The 20,707-nt window shown below is 43.9% G+C and overlaps 1 protein-coding gene across 1 annotated transcript; it reads right to left on the reverse strand.

The window, feature by feature from the left end:
* Window positions 1-1,539: 1,539 nt before the first annotated feature.
* On the reverse strand, window positions 1,540-15,278 carry adnp2b (ADNP homeobox 2b). The gene is made up of 4 exons (XM_083770917.1): window positions 14,979-15,278; window positions 12,382-12,503; window positions 7,636-7,743; window positions 1,540-6,305 (listed from the first exon to the last, which is right to left on the reverse strand). Exons 2-4 carry the CDS (start codon window positions 12,487-12,489, stop codon window positions 3,444-3,446), a joined length of 3,078 nt encoding a protein of 1,025 aa, XP_083627043.1. The 5' UTR covers window positions 12,490-12,503; window positions 14,979-15,278; the 3' UTR covers window positions 1,540-3,443.
* Window positions 15,279-20,707: the final 5,429 nt, after the last annotated feature.

Here is a 20,707-nt window from a genome sequence, read left to right on the forward strand (position 1 = left end):
CTGCACATAATTTGCACATAATTAGCATTTTGTTCTTTTTGTTTTCGTTCTTTTGTTTTTGTTCTTGCTTATTGTAGTGTAAATCACTCTGTATTATAAGAGCGTCTGCTAAATGCCTAAATTGTACATTATGTGCTTTGCCTTTTGTTGGTCTCCACATATATTCTGCTTCCTGCACATCATTATCAACTACACAACAGATCTGGCAGAGATGATCATGAATCCATGCATACAGATTACAAATGTATTTATGTGCAAGATACTTCTCACTGCATTTGTTCATGAATGGACAGCTAAAACATCCCTTACTTTGATTAACCCTGTCCTCAAAACAAATTCCATCTCCACTTACACTTCTAAACCCTTTTATTGCTTCTAGTTAGTAGTATATTATTATATTTGTTTTAATTGCTCTTGAAAGTCTCATTCCTAGTGTGTCTTATCAGGTAGTGTGTCTGGGAGCAGAGCAGAACGGTCTTCCAGCACAGTATGTGCACAAGCTGGAGGCTGTAATAACCAACAACTACAGCGGTCCCTCTGTTCTGGACGAAATCACAACGGCCAAAAATTAGGACCAGCGCCACTGGGTGGACAGAAGGACTTACTACACTCACTCACTGCCCAGGAGACTTTTGGCTGGCTGGCTTAAAAAAGAACACATCTTAAAATTATTTTACAGTGTGATCTGATAGCCAAATGGTTAGGTTAGGACGCATACTACATGAGTGCAAACTACCCTGATCAGTGAGTCCCCAGTTTGATTACCGGGCTAGCCAGACAATTTGCTGAATGTCATTCCACGGCCTTCTCTCTCTGCATTTGCTTAGCAAATTGACTGGGAACAAAGGTGTTTGGGGGGCAAGTGTTGAAAATGCTATGATGAAATCTGCATTTATGGGGACTAGGTTGGTGGAGGGTGTAGAGCCCAGGATCACATTAGATGATTGACACAGGGGTGAAAAATGGGTTACAAAATAGTGGGATAAAAATATATTGTAAAAAAGAAATCTGTATTTGAATAAACTAATTTAATTTTGCTACTTGTCAGTCATTTATTAAACACTGTAATCCTTGTATATCTATATGTTATGTTTTTTTTCCATAGACACATTAACAGGGGTCACCAATATTACCGTACACGGACAATTGTGTCCATGGCAAAGACTGTCAAGTCCAGGGCCATTTTTTATTTATTTTCTGTTTTACACACCATTATGTTCTTATTTTGATCATAACACCCAATTACTGTATGTCAATCTCTAGGTTTTCTTCAGAATATGTATGGCAATTATTTATTATGACACTATCATGGCACATTTGTAGTCAAGTACATTTTGCTACCAATACATTTGTTCTTTTATTCAATTAAATTATGAATTTAATAAATTAATTCCGGACTTATACTTATAAAAGAGTATTTCTACATTGTAGTAATGATCTAAAAACACTGTTTCACCAAGGCTACAGTTAGCCTTGAAGAGGCATTGTAGCAGAGCAAATATATTTAAAGAATACATAAATGTAAAAGACCCATTGCTCAATAATAAACCTTTATTTATTTATACCACATAATAGCTCCCAACAGAACTAGAGTCTCTACCATGTTCAAACTTTTTTCTGTTCCTTGAGAGCCATAGAAAATGCAACAGGTACAGTTAAAAAAACAAAAACAAAACAAATCATCAAGAAGTTATAAACACGGCATCCACAAGGGACCCACTAACGGCATGAAACAATCTCATAATAATCAACAACAGAACTCTGTAAATATGTTATTATAACCTTTAGGGACAAACCAGCACAGGGTAAGGTCTGACTTCAGTGTAACATGGAATCAAGATCGCATGCAAACACCATGGCCTGTGACTTCAGCCCCAAAATCATACTTCCGTCGCGTGACTTAACATAAATGAGGCGTTAGAAGCAAGTGTTCACCATCTAGGATTCTAGGAAGTTAGGAACAAATTCAACAATCACATTTTAGTAGGATTATTGAATAGGAAGAAAGCCGTTACTGAGAGAGAACACAGTGAAGAGGTGAGAAAACAAACAAAAAAGGTATAACAGACAAGAAACATAGCCCTACAAAGTCAAACATATCGTGGGAAGTCAACATAAAGAGTGAACATCTCTACAAATAATAAGAGACAAATCATTTTGGCGAAACAAAACCAAAGCAGAAATGTTACTTACCGTACTTAACCCATTTAGGACGGGAACGCATCAGTGTCGCTTTAGCGTTTAAACCACTTTAACCATTATTTTGAACTTAAGCTATTGAAAAATAGCAGATCTACCAGCTCAAAGCACAGCACCCAGTGCCGCGCTACGAGTCTTAGATCCCCATTGTTTCAGGGGGTCCCTGAAACAATATGTTCAGATGGGGGTCGGCAGCCAATTACCAAAATGTTGGGGTCCTTGACATGAAATAGTTTGAGAACCACCGACATAGAAACAGGTTTTTCAGAAAACTGTCATAATTTAGAAGACATTTTGTATAATCTGGCCTGTCCTAAATGGGTTAAACCCTATATACTTAGTTGACTGGGGTCCCTCAGGACTCCTGTTCTCAAACTACACTAAATATCTTCACCATAAAAGGCCATGTACAAGTTTACAGTGCATCACACTGACTGAGACACACTGTGAACTTCTGCCGTTTGCAGCAAAGGTTTTCCCCAGAATAGGGTTCATGAACGTCCATCCATCCATGACAGAAACAATATGTGTGGGGAATGTTCTATCTTAATTGTATGTTGAAGAAAACTGTGCAAATGTCACATTACTTACCAGCTGGGATGAGCCAATTTTAATGGTTTAAACAATAGTTTCCCAAACATTGGGTCAGGACCCATTTGTGGGTCACAGGCCCATTTTATTAATGGGTAACTAAGTAAATATACCTTTTTTTTCAATTATTTCAAGAGACGAAAAAAAGAAAATCTAATTTGTTCTGAAAATACAAGAATTGTATGAATTAAATAAATATAAAATAAAATACATCAATCAAATCCCATGAATTTATCTATAAGCATGAGCTTGTAGATAGTCTATTTCCACTAGTTTTGATCCCACATCTTCTGTGTCTCACTCTCAAGCTAAAAAGTTTGGGAACCACTGGTTTAAACCCTGAAAATGAGCACCACTTCGGTAACAATAGCGATTGTTGAGCTACAGTCATTTGTGTTCTGGGCTAAAGAGTTACACCATCTTATTTTAGACCTACTCAACAATCTGCATTGGTCATCATGACATGTACCATTAAAGTGTTTCAAAAGCAGCCGTATGGTTATGAAAACATTTTTGATTATTTAGATATAAAAGACCACTGAAATTAAATGACTCCAGCAGGACAATGGCGGCTACACCAGGAAACTGCTTTCCATTTACAGTCATAGTACTGGAAACTACATAGTTGAGAATGCGAAAACACTGAATTAAGCTTATCCCCTTTCTTCCGCTTTGTCAGAGACATTTGCATCGATAACAGTGTTCACCCGTCCCCCCGATTCTTTCGTTGGCTCAGAATCGGCTGTACTCTCAGGATCTGTGGACCACTCCATCGGTTCCGGTTCATTGGCCTTGTTGTCCGTCTGCTCCGCCGGCTCTGCGACCTGCACCTCGGGAATCAACAGGTTGTGCTTGACTTTGCTCAGCTCCACCATGTTGAAGCCCATGAAAATCACCGCCTTGTTCCTCTTGAGGAACTTCATGCAGTATCTGCGTTTGTTAGTGAAGTGGACGACCACTTCGGATTTGGTCATGTCCAGTCTCTTGGACAGCTCTTCCGCCTCGACCCTGGACACGTAGGGGCTGACGTGGAAGTATCTGCCCATGAACTCTTTGAGCGTGTCGGCGTTCCACGCGTCACTGGAGGTGGGCTCCAGCGCCAGCTTGACCAGCGAGTCGGCCGGCGTCTCGGGCGCGACCGGGGATACCACCTGCTTCTCCTGATCCCGCTTCTCCTGCTCTCGCCTCTTGCGAAACATGGTTGACCTCTCCTCTCTCTCCCGCCGGTTGGCCTCGATTACCTCTTTCAACATCGCCTCCAGTCTCCTTTTGCTCTCGAGCTCAGCCTCCGTTTCCACGGGTCCGACGCGAGGCTTTGGAATCGGCACAGAGGGAGCCTGGAGTATGAGGGCCGGAGGTGGTGCTGGTATCAGAGGAGACATCTGTGGCATTTGGAGGAAATACAGGCTATGCTGTGGTTGTGGCGGTGGTTGTGGCTGTGGCTGACTGATCTGTTCGACTGGTTTTGGTTTTGTCGCCCCTACCGGTCTTCCCCGTCCCTTGGGCCCGCCCTCAACAAGTTCCTGGGCCTTGGGAGGTTCTGCTTGTTTCTTCGGTGAACACCGGCAGCGCTGCATGTGCAGCATCACCGCCTGCTGCGTGACCTTTCCCGTGTACACCCCGTTGCAGTATATGCATTTCAACGCCTCCGTCTTTAGGATGGCGTGAATGGTGGGCGCCACCAAATGCTTCTGTTTCAAATGCTGCAGGTGCTCCAGTGCATTCACGAACTTCTCGTCGCAGAAGGGGCAATATAAGCTGCTGCTTTTCAAAGCCGAGTGGCAGACTTCCGGGTGGGTGCTGGGCAGCATCTTCAAGAATATCAGATCGAAGGAGGTGGTGATCAAGGCTAAGTGGAACTCGGTGTCTCCTATGACCTGCATCGGCGCACTGGTGTTGATGTCAAAGTAAGGGAACACGATTTTCCCAGTGCTATTCGTGTACACCCTGAACTCCTGCCTGAGGAAGTCACAGTTGGCTTTGTTTGTAGGATTGTGCTCCTTCACGTGCTCGACAAGTTGTTTGATTGAGAAGAACAAAGCCGAGCAGTAAACGCAATTCAAGCCATGCAGGAGGTGCTCAAACACTCCCTTTTCCGACAGGAGGATTTTGCACACCAAGCACTTCACCGTTTTGTCAGGCATCTTCTTCAAGAACAGCGCTCGGGCAGCGAGGCTTTCACACTTCGACGTGACGGGTTTAGTCTTGTGAGCCACTTCTGTGTGTATGTCGTATACGTTGGAAGGGAAAAGCTCATTGCAAAGTGGGCAGGTGATCCATTTCTTAGCAACTTGTGGCACAGGAGAATTGCTCCCTGACTTGATCGGAGCCAGAGGCGTCCCTTTGCTCTGAGAGCTGGCGGCCGATACTGGCGCGAAAGTATATACGGGCAGACCGTTCATCTTGTTGCCAGTGGGGATGAGGTGATTTAGCAGCGACTGTGAAGTCATCATGGTACCTTGGGGAGTTTGGAGGTTTGTGGAGGCTTTCTGGGGCCGAGGTGGAGAAGCGGCCCGCCTTGCAATGTTGACCTGCAGTCCAGACGGGAGAACCACCGGCTGGCTCGGAGGTGTGTGCATAAGTGGTCGAGGGACCGGAGCTGCGGCTTGTTTTAGATAGGTGCTGGGCGTTGTCGTGGAAAACTGGTTCATGGGTCGTCCTTGGGCCAATGCACCTTGAAGGGCTATAGCGGCGCCGGGCTGCAGCAGACCTCTAGCCTCGGCACTAGCTAGCTGCACTAACGCCGACGCCTGAGGCGGCAGGAGTGTTTGGTTAGGCCCTGGCGCGCAAATCAAGTTGGTCGGAGCTCCTTGCAGCTGTTGCAGCGTCATGAGTGTCCCGGGTTGTTGCTGGTTGTGTTGCAAAACCAAGGACCCGTTACTGAGGACACCTCCCGGCTTAGGAGCGATGAATGAGAACGTCGAATATCCACCGAAACCGGGTACACTCTGAACTCCATTAGGTGTCGCCGAGACATAAAACTTTTTCTCCGTGATCATGGCCTGTACCTGATTGCTGATCAAAGTGTGAACAGGTTCCACCAACATATGATGAATCACGTGATCTAGAGACCCAGTTTGCAGCTTGCACAGCCTACAGCAGTAGATCCTTAATTTTGTTTGGTTATCAATTTTATAGCCAATAAACTGTTGCGCCAAATTCGGGAGGTGCTTCAGAATTATGTGCTTCTTTAATGGGAAGATGGAGGACGTCGGGAATCCGCATTTTCGACACTGGTACCTCTCGTTTGGACGATGGCTAGCAATAGGCAGCTTCTGCTGGCTTGGGGGTCCTGTGGGAGCAGGAGCGGCCAGCAGAGGGGCATTGTGGAATAGCAGCGTGTGCCTCTTGATCTTTTTGGCGGAGCCCACAAACGGGCACTGACTGCAGACTCCCTGGTTGCATTCGTTCTTCTCATACTGATGTATGCGGCTGATGTGACTCTGGAAGCAGTAGGGATTCTTGGTGGAATACGAGCACAGGCTGCAGCACAATGGCTTGGTCCGGTACGGCCACTAGAAAAACACACACAGACACACACACACACACACACGACGTCACATATGAAGGCAGTTTATCAAATTTCTCCAATCTTAGATAGATTTGGACCTTTCAAGCATGATTTATATTTCATACGACGATTCTGCTGGTAAAGATAGCTGTTCTACAAGCTCATATGTGATATGTGATGAGGATTCTTCACCTATAATTGCATATAGGGATGTCAGGTTCTAGTGGTTAAAAATAAAATAAACCCATTAGTGAAAAAATAAACCTATATAACAATGATAGCTATTCAACAGCACAGAGAATAGTGAAAGCAGTGAAGGAACCTCATGTTCACAGCGATCAACATTACAATTTAGGCATTTAGCAGACGCTCTTAATCCAGAGCGACTTACATTAAGCAATAACAAAAAGCATGGCATACATCACATATGTATGAAATATGAATCATGCGTAAGCTAAGAACGTAACAGTGGAGTATCTATGTAAACTATACATAGTACATACTATACTAGATTATATATTATACATGTGTACTATAAAGTGCTATGACTACATAAAATGCAATTCTAGTGCTGTCTACGTAACATGCTATAAGTCTGTTTAAAATACTATCTAAGTCTACATAAAGTGCTATCTAAGGGGCTAGTGCTACAGGCCATGGTGGAGTCTGAAGAGGTGGGTTTTCAGACTACGGCGGAAGATTGGGAGTGAGGCTGCAGTTCTGATTGTGATGGGAAGTGCATTCCATAGTTTTGGAGCCAAAAGGGAGAACAGTTTGGGACGTGTGGAGCGTCACGGCCAATGGAGGGAGCTGAGAAGGGGGAGACGTGTGAGAACTTTGGCTGGTTGAAGACCAAGCGAGCTGCGCCATTTTGGATCAGTTGGAGGGGCTTAAGTGCACATGCCAGTAGGCCAGTAAGGAGGGAGTTACAATAGTCATGTTTTGACAAGACTGTTGTCTGGATTAGGAGCTGGGCTGACTCCTTAGGAGCTGGGAAAAGAAACATAAATAAATAAAAATCTATATATAATTAAAAATAAAAGTTCATTGTAGTATTCTTTCTGTACATGGAATATTCTGTGTTCAGGAAGTTGTAAATTACTATTAATCAAGTCAAATTAAGGTCAAGCAATTCAGTACAGTAACACTTTCAAACTGGCATCCCTATTTTGTGCATGTCTTTATTAGGTTAATTATTTTCTCCTAAATTGTTAAAATACAAATAGTAGATGGGTGAATTTCACAGTACGACACCAACGTATGATGCGCACACACACACACACACACACACACACACACACACACACACACACACACACACACACACACACTACCTTTTTCTTCATATTTTTAATAGTGAAACCATCCGTAAAGTCATTCCACTCCGTCTCCTCAAAGGCTCCATCTTCATCTGAATTGACCTCCGGGTCTTTATGGAGCTCCTGTTAAGAAGTGACACACAAACACAATTATTATTATTAATAACAATACAAATCCTTTCACACATGATGACATCGAACACAAGTTACACAACCCCCAAAAATTGAAAACAGACAGCCAATCCTAAAATGAGAAATTCTCCATCAATCAGGATTCTTTTTTGCCAAATAGAACTACAGCCAACCTACAGGTTTCTGAAGTAGGTCAGCTAATAGTTTTGTCTTATTTTAGGAACTCGAGAAATGAATGACACAATACAATAATAGCTAGCATCGCATTTGCCAGTAGAGCGGTGGATGCATAGTAGTTCTCTTGCTCAAACTCTGGTAGTTAAATTGGGGGGAAAACTGCCACAGTGGCTCAGGAGGTAGAGCTGCTATCTTGGATATGTAATTGTTCCTTCCTGGTTCGATCCCTCAGCTTGAACAAAATAATCTTTTAGTCTAAAGAATAGAGGGTATGCGCGTGACATCATCATCAAACCCGGAAGTTATGCAGGAACGCCTACTGAGTGGCAAAAAACGACTTACTGGCCTTGACAGCCCATACATCCAAACAGAAAAGTCCTATCTGATTTCATTAAACAATGTTAAACTCACTTTGCCTATTGCTTTGCCACTCGATGTGCCATTCACTTTAAGCATGCGCATACCCTCTATAGGAAGTCTGTCAGTCATACATTGTATTAAATGAGAGCCAAGTACAGTAGGTGTACCTTACCATCTTGCCATGGACAGCTAAGATGTTACATGGGTGGCACAAACGCGCAGATAGGAGCGAACAGGCACTGCAGCTGTAGTGAATCCTACTATAAATGCACCACATCTCTGCGTGCGTGCGTGTGTGAACGGTTGTAATGCACGTAACCCGAGAACCGTTTGCCCCACCGACTTCATATTCGACACACGTGTTCCACACCACTGCAGGGAGTGCAGTGCCCGAACTCGAGTCAGTCGGACCCACTGCTCAGGCTCTGCCAGTGGGCCTAATCAGCCTAAATTCCCTCACCTGTGCAATTTCCAGCCTCTGCCTCAGCCAATTGATTGCCATGGCAACCCCACACCTGACAATTGATTAGCCTGATACAGGCATTAGGCAGATACAGAGATCTCCATTTGGGACACAGACAGACAGTTAAAACGGGTGCTATGACAAGTTGACAACGGGTATTATTAGGTTCCCAAGTTGCATCGTTCTCAAGTAGGCCAGTAGCCGACGGGCACGTACAGGTCTAGAATATTTAAATACACTGTAAAGCGCTTTGTAGAAATGCAGTCCATTTATATAAATGCATAGTCTATTTTTCTTCTTTTTATTGAAAGACTAGGGCCTTACCCGTTCTTTTTGATTGGGAGGGAAGTGTTAAAGGATGATGTTGGGAAGTTGGGTTGAATTTGGGCACAAAATTTATGTTATAATAAATAGATAGATAGATAGATAGATAGATTTTATTTTCTCGGCGGCACGGGATGGCAAGTCATTGCGCTGTCACAGAAATGTAACTTTGGGAGTGTACTCAAATGGACCTGCTCCTTCCATTTTGTGGTCTCGAAACATCGCATGTGTTGACGATAACGCACGTAACGTTGTGGCTGCCAATTCCCCCGTCCCGGGCAGAATGGGACTCGAAAAACCCTGTTGTATTTGTCTGGCACGGCGAAGGAGGTGGTGTAAGAGAGGAGTGTGTCACCCACGTAGTTAAGGCGACCGTGTTGATCCGAAATTCCGAATGGGCATATGTATCTCACAGCGTGGTGATGAGGCTGGCCAATCCCAGCTCTGTTGATGCTGAGAGATTTTACGTCTTGCTATAGTGCGCAACATTTCGCCCTGTGTAGCCTATTCCTGTGTCTGTGCTCTTCGGTGCCGTGTCATTAGTCAGAAGATTCATCGTTCCGAAATTACTATCCCTATCTCTAACCCTAACCTAAACATAACCGCAAGCACGGGAGCAGTGCATGTTCGCCAACCTTAATGCATGTTCGGACTAACGGGACTTCGGATCTATGGGCAGTTCCCGTGCACTGCACGCAGAGAGAGAGAAAGAGAGAGAGGCGTCCTATGTCGGTCTCGGGTGTCGCGCTTGTATCACTGTAGTATGCGCCGTGTCGGGAGAAGTTGTCCCCGACTCCCCGTGTGGCTCTGCTGCCTGCCTGGCAGGAGGACAGGTCAGCGAGAACGCTCTAAACAAAAAGGGGAGGTGCCGGTGCGGTAGGCAAGGGGAATGTTGCGTGGAAAACTGTGACCCTTACATCAATCTGTGTCCCTCCCAACAGGCATTTCACTGGTGACACCTGATCTGATCGGAAGATGAGTAGTTTTTGACGAAAATGTATTAAATTAAAAACCCTTGTACTGCCACCCCAATAGCAGCTTTTCAGTGCCTTCTGCCAGCTCTATTCATATTTTTAATTCATAATTTTAATGGCAATAGAAAAATCCGTGATATACACACTATATCTCATTTTAACAGGGCAATCATATAGCATTAGACACCCAGTCCTGATGGTGGCGGTAACTTCACCATTATGCCGATTTTGACTGGAAAGAACGAATCTGGAGTCGTCGTTTCCGGTTAAACGGGTATCAACATCCGCTATCTTTCTGCACTGTGTCATCACACACAGTCATCTGTCCCCGATGCTATGCGATCATCGTTTATTTTCATATTTAAGTCAAATTAAGCTCTAATCAAGCCCCGAATATCGCATTTTACACAGCTATGCACATAAAGACTGCGCGTGCGTGCGCGAGCGTGTACGCAAGCGTGTACGCAAGGATTTCGGGACGGTTTTAGGTAGAGGACATCGGCCGTTAGCCAAAAATGCTAAAAGTTGCTACATCATTTAAAACAAAGCCCCCACTTATAGGGAATAAAACGGTAGTTCAAGGGTTAAGATGATTGTTAAAATGTATGGTGTTTGTAAGCAGGGCACATTGAGGCTGGAGGACAGGGCTGTGCGGCGCTAGGTTCCATGAGGCTGTCCGTGCGTCGTGGCGTTTTGAGATGGCCAACTAAGCGTCGGCGGATTTAGCATCTTAGGTGCCCAGACTGCTATGTCAGCCATCCGGGCTAATGCATTTATTTAGCCCGTCATTTCTTCTTTATGTTTACTGCGTGTACTGTGTATATTATGGCTTTTGTATCGCATATATAAGTAAGTAGCCTTGGGAATGTGAACGAGTGGTTCCCGAGCCATGTGGCCACTGGCCTATAGGGCAGGAACCTGTCTCCTGTTTCTGTAGCGTGAGGCGGTTTGATGTACAAGTACATCCCCCAGCCATGATGTAAAAGTACACCACCCTGGACATGACGCTAGTATGTCGCAGGGACTCCCAATGCAACCCTTGATGCAGAGTGCTAAGCAGGGGCATTGGGTACCTTTTTTTTATTTTTTAAGATTTGTTTTGGGGCTTTTTATGCCTTTATTGATAGTGAACAGTAGACAGACAGGAAAGGAAAGTCGAACCCGCGGCACGCCATCCGGCTGGCTTGGCAGCCCAGGTGCCCAGACGGTTGAGCTAACCATCCGGGCCATTTGTATAGCAGGGCTTAAAGCCAAAACAAATCCCAAGACTGAAAAAGATTTTTTGCACTTCTGCACTGATCTCATTAAATGACCCCTATGAAATCCTCAGGACTGAAATCCGTCCCCAGGACTGAGAACTTTAAGCCCTGTGTATAGTCTTTGCTCTTTGGTATGACCCAGCCAGGAGAATAAATCCTGACCTCCCAATCTCAGACACTGACTCCACTCCAACCACAAGGCCACTGAGCTGGCAGGATCGCATGTTCAGTTGTTGATCTTCAGTTTGTTGTTTTTAGCAACCGGCCAAGGACAAGCGGTGGAGTCTACTTCTAAGCTATCTACTGAGAAGTACAGAGACAATGATTAGAGAACGGGAAAAACGGGAATCGGAAAAGTGCTGCAACTATCTATGATTTTCTTAGCCATTATTCAATCACTAAATCGATTAACCACCCATGGTGTGTAGAGCTTGCAGATTAGCTATTTTCACTATTATACTTTTTTTTTTTAAGTTAAAAGTTTTCACAAACGTATAATGATATGCCCAATCAATCAATTTTAAATCGATTAAATTGATTAGTTTGATTAACTATTGCACCTCTAAATGGGAACAATCTCAAATGACTGATCTGGAGGGAGAGAAAGCACGAAATGGCTGGTCTGGAGGCGGAGAAAATTCTGATTGGCTGGTCCGGAGGTGGATAGGGCCTAGACAGAGAGAGAGAGAGCTCCCCGCCTGGACTGTCTTAGCAATTTCACTGTGACCTACCCTCCTTTCTTTTGAAACACCTAGTGTCAAAGAACTGAAATTGCACCATAAGCTCCTAAAACCCAGAAAAGGAAGTCAAGATTTCCTTATTTTATCCAACAGCACTTGGAAGCATGCCACGGTCACAAGATTAGAGGTCATTTTGACCGTCACTATGGAATCAGGATATTCACGGCACGCTATATAGCCCAATATTAACCCATTCCGACCTGAGGCCGACTAAAAAAACCTATGTTTCTATGTGGTGCTCAACCTTTTCGCACGCACGCACACAAGTTAAGACATTTCAGCTTATCCAAAGTAGCACTCCAAATGACCAGACTGTGTATTATTCAGCTTACCGTCAGTAGATTCTGGCATTCCTCCAGGCCAAATTCACTCAGAACGGTTTTCACTTTCCTCCGCGTTTTCCGGATCTTCTCAACGCTTGGAACCGGAATCTGATACATCGTGACTCGGAGACCTAACAACATTTGAAAACAAATACACGTACTCGTTATAGAACTGTAGGAGAACATTATTAACTCTTAGGGACCATCTATGTGGAATACTCTGAATGATTATCATCGGTCACAGACAAATGATAATTTAGTTGTTAGTGTATACAGTAGGTATTATAGGGAATACACTGCTCTTGTTTTGACCTCTGAGGAACACACCGTATAGCCTGCATCATAGTGCATGTACACTGTATTGTGTGTGACTCATCATCATACCCGGAGGTTATGTGGGAACCGGGAACGCCTACTGAGTGGCAAAAAAATGACTTTCTGGACTTGACAACCCATGCATCCAAACAGAAAAGTCTTATCTGATTGCAGAGATTAAAATAGGGTGCATTTAGCATACAAAACCGCAGTTTATAGTTAAGGGACGCAATAAAACAACGACCTCTGCATCCACGGGATGCACTACTGTACTGTTTTTTATTCTAGTTTATTTTGCTAGCTTTAGTTATAATAATTTCTTCTTCTGTTTTCTACATGAATATAACCACATTATAACCATATAAAATGAAATGGGAGTTAAATGCTGCAATTTGTAAAAAAATGGCAAAATATGACTCTCGTCGTGATTTAAGTGAGACTCATCTAAAAGACCATCTCTGCATCCTGGGACTCATTACATTGAAAACCTATTTACATCAATGTGATTGTATTAAACAACGTTAAACGACATTAAACTCACTTTGCCATTCACTCTATGCATGCGCAATTGCTCATACCCTACTTATTCACATGAACAAAGCCCATCTACAGTGCCTTGTAGATCTGCTATTTTCATTGTGCAACACCGATGTACAAGGAGTTATACATTTGCCATATCAGTGCTGCTGATGAATAAATTACACCTGTGGGCGCTCATCATTGTACAGCACCGACTTATTAGTTAAAGTTGAGAGTTGAAATCCTCCTATATATACAGTTATACACGCAACATATCAATGTTTGTGTTACGCAATGTTTGTGTTTTCACAAAATTGTCCATTCAATGTTTGTGTTTACACTTTACACTATGACCGTATGACGTAAAATTGCCCATTCAATGTTTGTGTTTACACTATGACATAAAATTGTCCATTCATTGTCAACAGGAATTCCCGTGTGAAGTGAGAGGCGCTCATATCATCGTACATCATCATACATCGTCTCATTCCGGCCAATCGCAATTTGCGTCCTCACCTTCGTAATCAATGTTTGTGTTATGCAATGTTTGTGTTTATTGTCCATTCAATGTTTGTGTTTACACAAACACTCAAAATTGTCCATTCATTGTCAATAGCATTTAATGTTTGTGTTAGGACAACATGTGGGTTGTATACACCAAAAGCTGGACAAAACCAAGGAAGGCACCTTGTGCCAGCAACCAAATGCATCTGAAATATGATATAGTAACATGTGTAATAAATGATGGATAAACAGGCCCTTTTTTAACCATTAATCCCTATATACGTTGTGTGTTTGCGATCTTGTGGATAGCACAAATAGCTTATCTACAAGCTCAAAATGTGACCTGCCAGGCTGCCAGTGCCTTGTAGATCGACTATTTTGGCTATTTTTGTATTCGGGAAACTCCTGTGCATGGCTGCATGCTCAATGTGTGTGTATAAATATGCTCATTAATTATGCTGGTTAGAAAGAGAAGTTGTGTTTTAAAAGTTGCAATCAAAAAACATATTTCCATGTGGTTGGTTATGGTGTGTACGGTAGTAGGACACCTACTGGTAGTACTGGTCTGACAAGTAGTAGACTAGTAGTAGTACTGCCTGAAGCTCAGAACATACGTCCGATATACCTCTTGTTAGAGCAGCAGGAATGTGGCCACTCAGGGCTACCTGAGACCAGGGTTCGAATCCCAGCAGGGCAGGCATAAAGGTTATGGACCATTAATGCAGCTTTCATGGGAACAGCCAGCAAGTGGGCAGCTGGAGGATGCTGTGTGTGAGTGTTTACTGTAGTGTAGGTGTGTACACGTGTGCGTGTATATGTACCAGTATGTGTCTGTGTGTGGCACAGACCTCTCTCTCTCTCTCTCTCTCACACACACACCATCACTCTCTCTCAAACACACACACACACACTATCTCACACACACACACACACTATCACTCTCTCACTCACACACACTATCACACACTCTCTCTATCACACACACACACACACACACACACACACACACACGCCCTCTCTCTCACACACACTCCCTCTCTCTCTCACACTCCCTCTCACACACACACACACACACACACTCCCTCTCTCACACACACACACACACACACACACACTCCCTCTCTCACACACACTCCCTCTCTCTCTCACACACACTCCCTCTCTTTCACACACACACACACACACACACACACACACACACACACACAATCTGTCTAACTCACAGACACAGTGAAAGACAGACAGACAGACAGTCACAGACAGATTACCTGAACGCTAGTTGAGTGTGTGTTGTGTTGTTGTGTGTCTGTTCAGTTTGTACTTCCAGCCAGGCAGCAGGGAGAGCACCGTGGTAAAGCGACGCCCACGGTGGGGAGGGAGAGAGAGAGAGAGAGAGCCGTCCAACCAACGCACGGTTCTGGGTCCGCGTGCCGCGCGCTGTAATCCGTGCAGGGGCTTTGTTTTAGTCTCCAAAACCAAAACGTGTGAATTTAACGCAGATATCTTATTTTATTTGTCCCCCTAAACGCTGCTTTTGTCTTTTCCCCTGCTGCCGAGAAGGGAAAAAAATGGCGCTTCAATTCAGGAACTGACGTCTGAGGAGGCTTATTTGCATACAGCGCAGGGGAGCCAATCAGATTCGTCTCAGCCTGAAACAGGCTAAAACAAATCTTATTGTGTCTTGTTTATTAACACAAGTTTTAACATGTTGCTCCAAAATACCACTGGGTTGTAAAAAGGTATTTGATTTCACAGTCATGTGATAAAAGGTGCATTCATTTGGATGTTTAGCTACCCTGCTCTGCTGCACCTAACAGCTCGGTTGGTCTGAGGATGGGGGCGTGGCTCTAATGGGCCAAAGACGGTCACGTGTTGAGGCTGACCAATCAGACGTCGAGAAAGTGAGCTAAAATGGGCGGACTTGCTGATTTTTTGAGGTGGTGACATCATATCAGGCTATTTGACGTTTGAATGGGGGAGGGGCGGTGAAAGCATGCGCCCTCTAGTGGTTTGCGTAGAACTGCATTACTCCACTGACCAATTTTCGAAAAAGATTGAAATCAACAACAATAACAGCATGGATTCACAGACTTTTTAGGATATATACAACAATGAATTACGAACTATTTTATAAAACAAAAATATTCGTAATGTGTCATTTTTGTAAAAGTTAAGTTTAGTTTTACAAATGACAGATCCGGATGATTAAACGGGCAGATTAAACGATGCAGTCTACCATTCACTGTCAATGGAAGCCAGCAACATGACGTTGCAAAGACGGAATGAACGCGTTTTTGCATCGTTTCATCTGCCCGTTTGAACACACCATAAAACCATGCTTCGATGATGTTTATTGATAGTTACGTGAAGACGGAGAGAGAGAAGGGGAGAGACATGCAGCAAAGATTGTCATGAACGGGATTCGAACACGCGACGTGCTGTCAGGCCAGAGCCTATATGTGGCAGGCACCAGGACCGCTAGGCCAGCGGGCACCCCGACAAAAGTTTTTTAATGGTGCAGTGTTATGTTGTGTTTATGTCTGTCTGTCTGTCTGTCTGTCTGTCTGTCTTTCTGTCTGTCTGTCTGTCCGTTTGAGCACGGAATGGGCACGGACATCATGTTTTTGACATCATCAGACGTCATTGTGAATTTGTGATGAAAGGCACACCGCTCACTTCACACATGTGCGCTTATAGTTATTGAGAGGAGGTCTTTGTGAGAAGTTTAGGGCATTTTCAAACCATTTCCTCTGAAATGGACAGACCATGACTCAGCAATTCTTTGCGCATAATGTGAACACGCAAAAAGAACCATGAGGTGAACCGTATGAATACACTTGGTTCACTATAGTTCGCATTGCAGTTGAGTTCGCTCAATCTGGGAATCCATTTGGTAAAAGAAAAAGGGGATTGTTGTGTAGAGACAGGAACTCGGTTTGGCTTCCGTCTTTTAGTCCACTTCCTCCCGGGTGCTTCTGTGTTTATTCCTACTAACAACAACACTACACTACTGACAGATGAGAGATTACAGTTCTGCTTAACTTGTGCATTGTGAACACGAAATGCTCAAGGGTCGGTTCACCTTTTGCCACTGGATTTTAGGCTTGCCGTGGCATAAAGACCACCTGTTGTGCCTAAAAATGACTTTTAGTCTGAACTGTGAACAAAAAGGAGTCAAGGACTAAGGCCCCATCAAAGCTGAAGTTGACAGAAAGAGAACCGAGTAGGCTACTCTTTCAAATGAAATGACAATCAGAACGCAAAAACAACTCATTTCCTTTTCTCTTGGACCAGTTGAACAGGACTAATTTCGGATAATTTGTAAGGATTTATAAGGAAGTGAAAACTAAAGTCTGAATGTTACCAACACACAATGTTATGCAACACAGCATTATTTACCTATACTGTTACAAACAGTAAAGGTTTCATTGTGCCTAGGCTGTGACAACAACAAACACCTACAACCTTTCCGGTATATTAGGCTAACCGTAATCAGACCGCTATAGTAATGTCACATATACATGCAAAGAGTAATTCATGAATAGCCATAACAACAGTAACTTCACCAAAACAAAAAGGACTCAGCTTTATGACCTGTCTAGCTACCACTCACGGATCACAGAAGTTTGAGAAGATTGTAAAAGATCTATTGTGATGATAACAATGATGAATAAAGAATATGAATACCCAATGAATATTGTAATTAAAGCATAATGGAGTAGTTTATGATGATATTTATTGATTAACCACATAATCATTTAGGGCCCAGGGAGCAGTTAGGGGTTACGTGTGTCTTGCTCAGAGACTAGAAGACGCATGCATAGACTGGGTGGACTGGGGTGTGAACTGGGGCTATGGCTGTTGACTTAACCACTTGAACTCCATTTTGTCTATTCTGGGGGGAGCATTCACCAAAAATAGCAGATCTACATGCTAGACCGGCTATTTTTGGCAGAGTTGGTGTAGACAGAAAAAGTACAGCTGTAATTCAAGTGTGTTTCATTTAGACTTTAGAGGGTTAAATGGTTAAGAAGCCTGTTGAGGCGGGGTTAAAAGACAGTCTGTACTGGTGGTACATGCTCCTGTGTGGTCTGCCATAGCATACTTGCCATACTGTAACAAAGAGAACAGTCCCACCTCTGGTGAACACGAGTGTGATTATCTTGTTGTTTAGGATTTGAGGACCCGATTGAGATGGTCAAAGGGCTCACGGGCTGTATGTTGCCCATGTGTGGCCTATGCAGCTAGATGGGAAAAAGGCAACAAGCACAGGTACAACCGTACAACGCATTCTGAACTCCGAAGCTTCATAGGTTTTTCATCCAATCGAAGTTATTTCCTTTTGGTTCAAGTGGATGTGCAGGAACATGTGGCATGTTTCCATCATCTCTCACAGGGACTGGGTAGTTGTATGGGGTAGCAGCATTCATCATTCCACTGTACTTTGTCCAGGGACTGACCAATGGAAGGGCTATGCCTAGAAGACCAAGAGTGCAGGAGACAAATATAACTGGCTCTTTATTCCATACATTCTTTAAAAAGGCTGCGACCCCCACCATGGTGTCTTACGGCCACGTTTGGATAGGCTATTTGAAGATGGATTCAAAAGACTGTCACAAAAAGTGAATGATTTTTTTTTACTTAAAGTGAACAAGAGGTGGGCCTATACATATATACCCCCTCGGTTGATATGTCATTGAGCTATACTGTATATTTAGCTGGTATACAGATCAGCGTATAATAAGTCCTCCTTATATGGTAGCATGTGTACCCTTGCCTTTATGCCCATATTGGAGATCTCTGTATTTGTCTGCCTGTGTCCCTTTTATGCCCATATATGGAGTACAGTGTCAACCATGCCAAAAAATGGAGTCTAATCCAATCTATGATGTCGGTACTATAACTATTTGCAGTTTTATCTATCTATATCTATAAATGCACCACGTCTCTGTATGTCTGTGTGTATATCAAATTCGACACACGCATTCCACACAGGGAGTGCACTAGTGCCCGGTGTCGAGTCGGTCGGACCCACGGTTGTCCAGAACTGCCACAAAAGGCCTCTGCCCGGGCTCTGGACAGGGCCCCTGCCCAGCTGCAGTGTCCATATGGAGCTGGCCTGTTCTGACATCACAACACTCCATATTTGGGACAACACTCCATATAGGCATGCCTGACACAGAACTCCATATATAGGAATAAAAGGACACAGAGACAGATACAGAAATCTCCATATATGGGAATAAAAGGGACACAGACAGATGGGTGGACGGGTACTCTGACACGGGTACTGTGTAACTTCCATGGTTACCGACTTGGTGCTCTATAGCCGAGCACCGGTCTATTATCTAACTATAAATGCACCACGTCTCTGTCTGTCTGTCTGTCTGTCTGTCTGTCTGTCTGTCTGTCTGTCTGTCTGTCTGTCTGTCTGTCTGTCTGTCTGTCTGTCTGTCTGTCTGTAATGCACTCCATAAAAGGGGGACAGACATAACTAGAAATGCACATTTGAATGGCCTATACTTGTGCACGAGCAGAGCATGCAAATTATCTCTGACTCTTGTCAACTTTTTCGATTTTTATTATTTATTTTAGTAATTGTGTCCTCAAAGGACGAAGTTAATTTGAGGACGAAATATGAGGACGGAATAATGCGTCCGCATGTATTGTGCTGGAAGGTGTCTCATATTTGTGCTGTGATTTGGCTGAGCGTCGCATAACGGCCACATGACTTGAGCCAATATAAGTGGCAGGGGGGGAGGGAGAGAGATTGGTAGGGATATTTATTACCATGTATGCATCCATTTATTGTCTCCACCAGGCCGAAGGCCTAGGGGGAGAGTATGTTTTGCACTCCGTCCGTCCGTCCGTGTGTGTGTGTGTGTGTGTCCGTCCGTCCGTGTGTCCGTGAGCAGCTAATCTCGGCCACCGTTAACCCGATCGATGCCAAATTTTGCACACACACTCCCTGGATGCCAACGATGAACCTCTGCCCCAAACTTTCCACAACGGCCTGTTATAGCGCCACCAAGAGGCCGCTTTGTGCAAAACAAGTTTTTGCACAGTACACCTACAGATTTTGTCCAAACATCACGCAAATTCGTACACAGTCTCTCTAGAGCCATTCAACGAAACCGGTCTTTCAGATTTCCAGAACGGCCTGATATAGCGCCACCAGGAGGCCGCTCCAGGAGGCCGCTTTGTGCAAAACAAGTTTTTGCACAGTACACCTACAGATTTTGTCCAAACATCACGCAAATTGGTACACAGTCTCTCTAGAGCCATTCAACGAAACCAGTCTTTCAGATTTCCAGAACGGCCTGTTATAGCGCAACCAGGAGGCCGCTTTGTGCAAAACAAGTTTTTGCACAGTACACCTACAGATTTTGTCCAAACATCACGCAAATTGGTACACAGTCTCTCTAGAGCCATTCAACGAAACCAGTCTTTCAGATTTCCAGAACGGCCTGTTATAGCGCCACCAGGAGGCCGCTTTGTGCAAAACAAGTTTTTGCACAGTACACCTACAGATTTTGTCCAAACATCACGCAAATTCGTACACAGTCTCTCTACAGCCATTCAACGAAACCGGTCTTTCAGATTTCTCAGACTCCATCCTGATTGGTTAAGATTGGCTTCCAAAGTTCACAGGAGTGCTCAGTTTCAAACAAAATGCTGCAAATCATGAACACATCGCGTGATTTCCGTGAAATTGTGCACCCACATTCCCACTAGGCAGAGGACGAAATGCCACATGAACAATTTCAACTCAGCCTCAAGGTGGCGCTATAACTGGCCGAAAAGTGTTTTTACCTCTAACTGCACGGATCTGTGGATAACTTTGTATGCCAACTCCCTAGAGGCCAAGGAAAAACCTTTGCCTGGAATTCTTCACATCTGCTCATCCTGGTGGAGACCTGTGCCCAGTAGGGCACTTTTTCTAGTTTTTACATGGTCTTTTGTGGGAGCCGGGAGGCGTAACAAAACATATGTACAA

This window comes from Protomyctophum parallelum, assembly GCF_964188405.1.
Source record: "Protomyctophum parallelum genome assembly, chromosome: 1".
NCBI lineage: Eukaryota > Metazoa > Chordata > Actinopteri > Myctophiformes > Myctophidae > Protomyctophum > Protomyctophum parallelum.

Bases quoted from the DNA above. Each gene is read 5' to 3' on its own strand.
- adnp2b (XM_083770917.1), bottom strand. From the start codon at position 12,489: ATGTATCAGATTCCGGTTCCAAGCGTTGAGAAGATCCGGAAAACGCGG. The intron at 7,744-12,381 runs GTAAGCTGAATA...ACTTCTTAACAG, and splicing joins AATGCCAGAATCTACTGACG to GAGCTCCATAAAGACCCGGA. The intron at 6,306-7,635 runs GTAGTGTGTGTG...GTGTTTTTCTAG, and splicing joins TTAAAAATATGAAGAAAAAG to TGGCCGTACCGGACCAAGCC.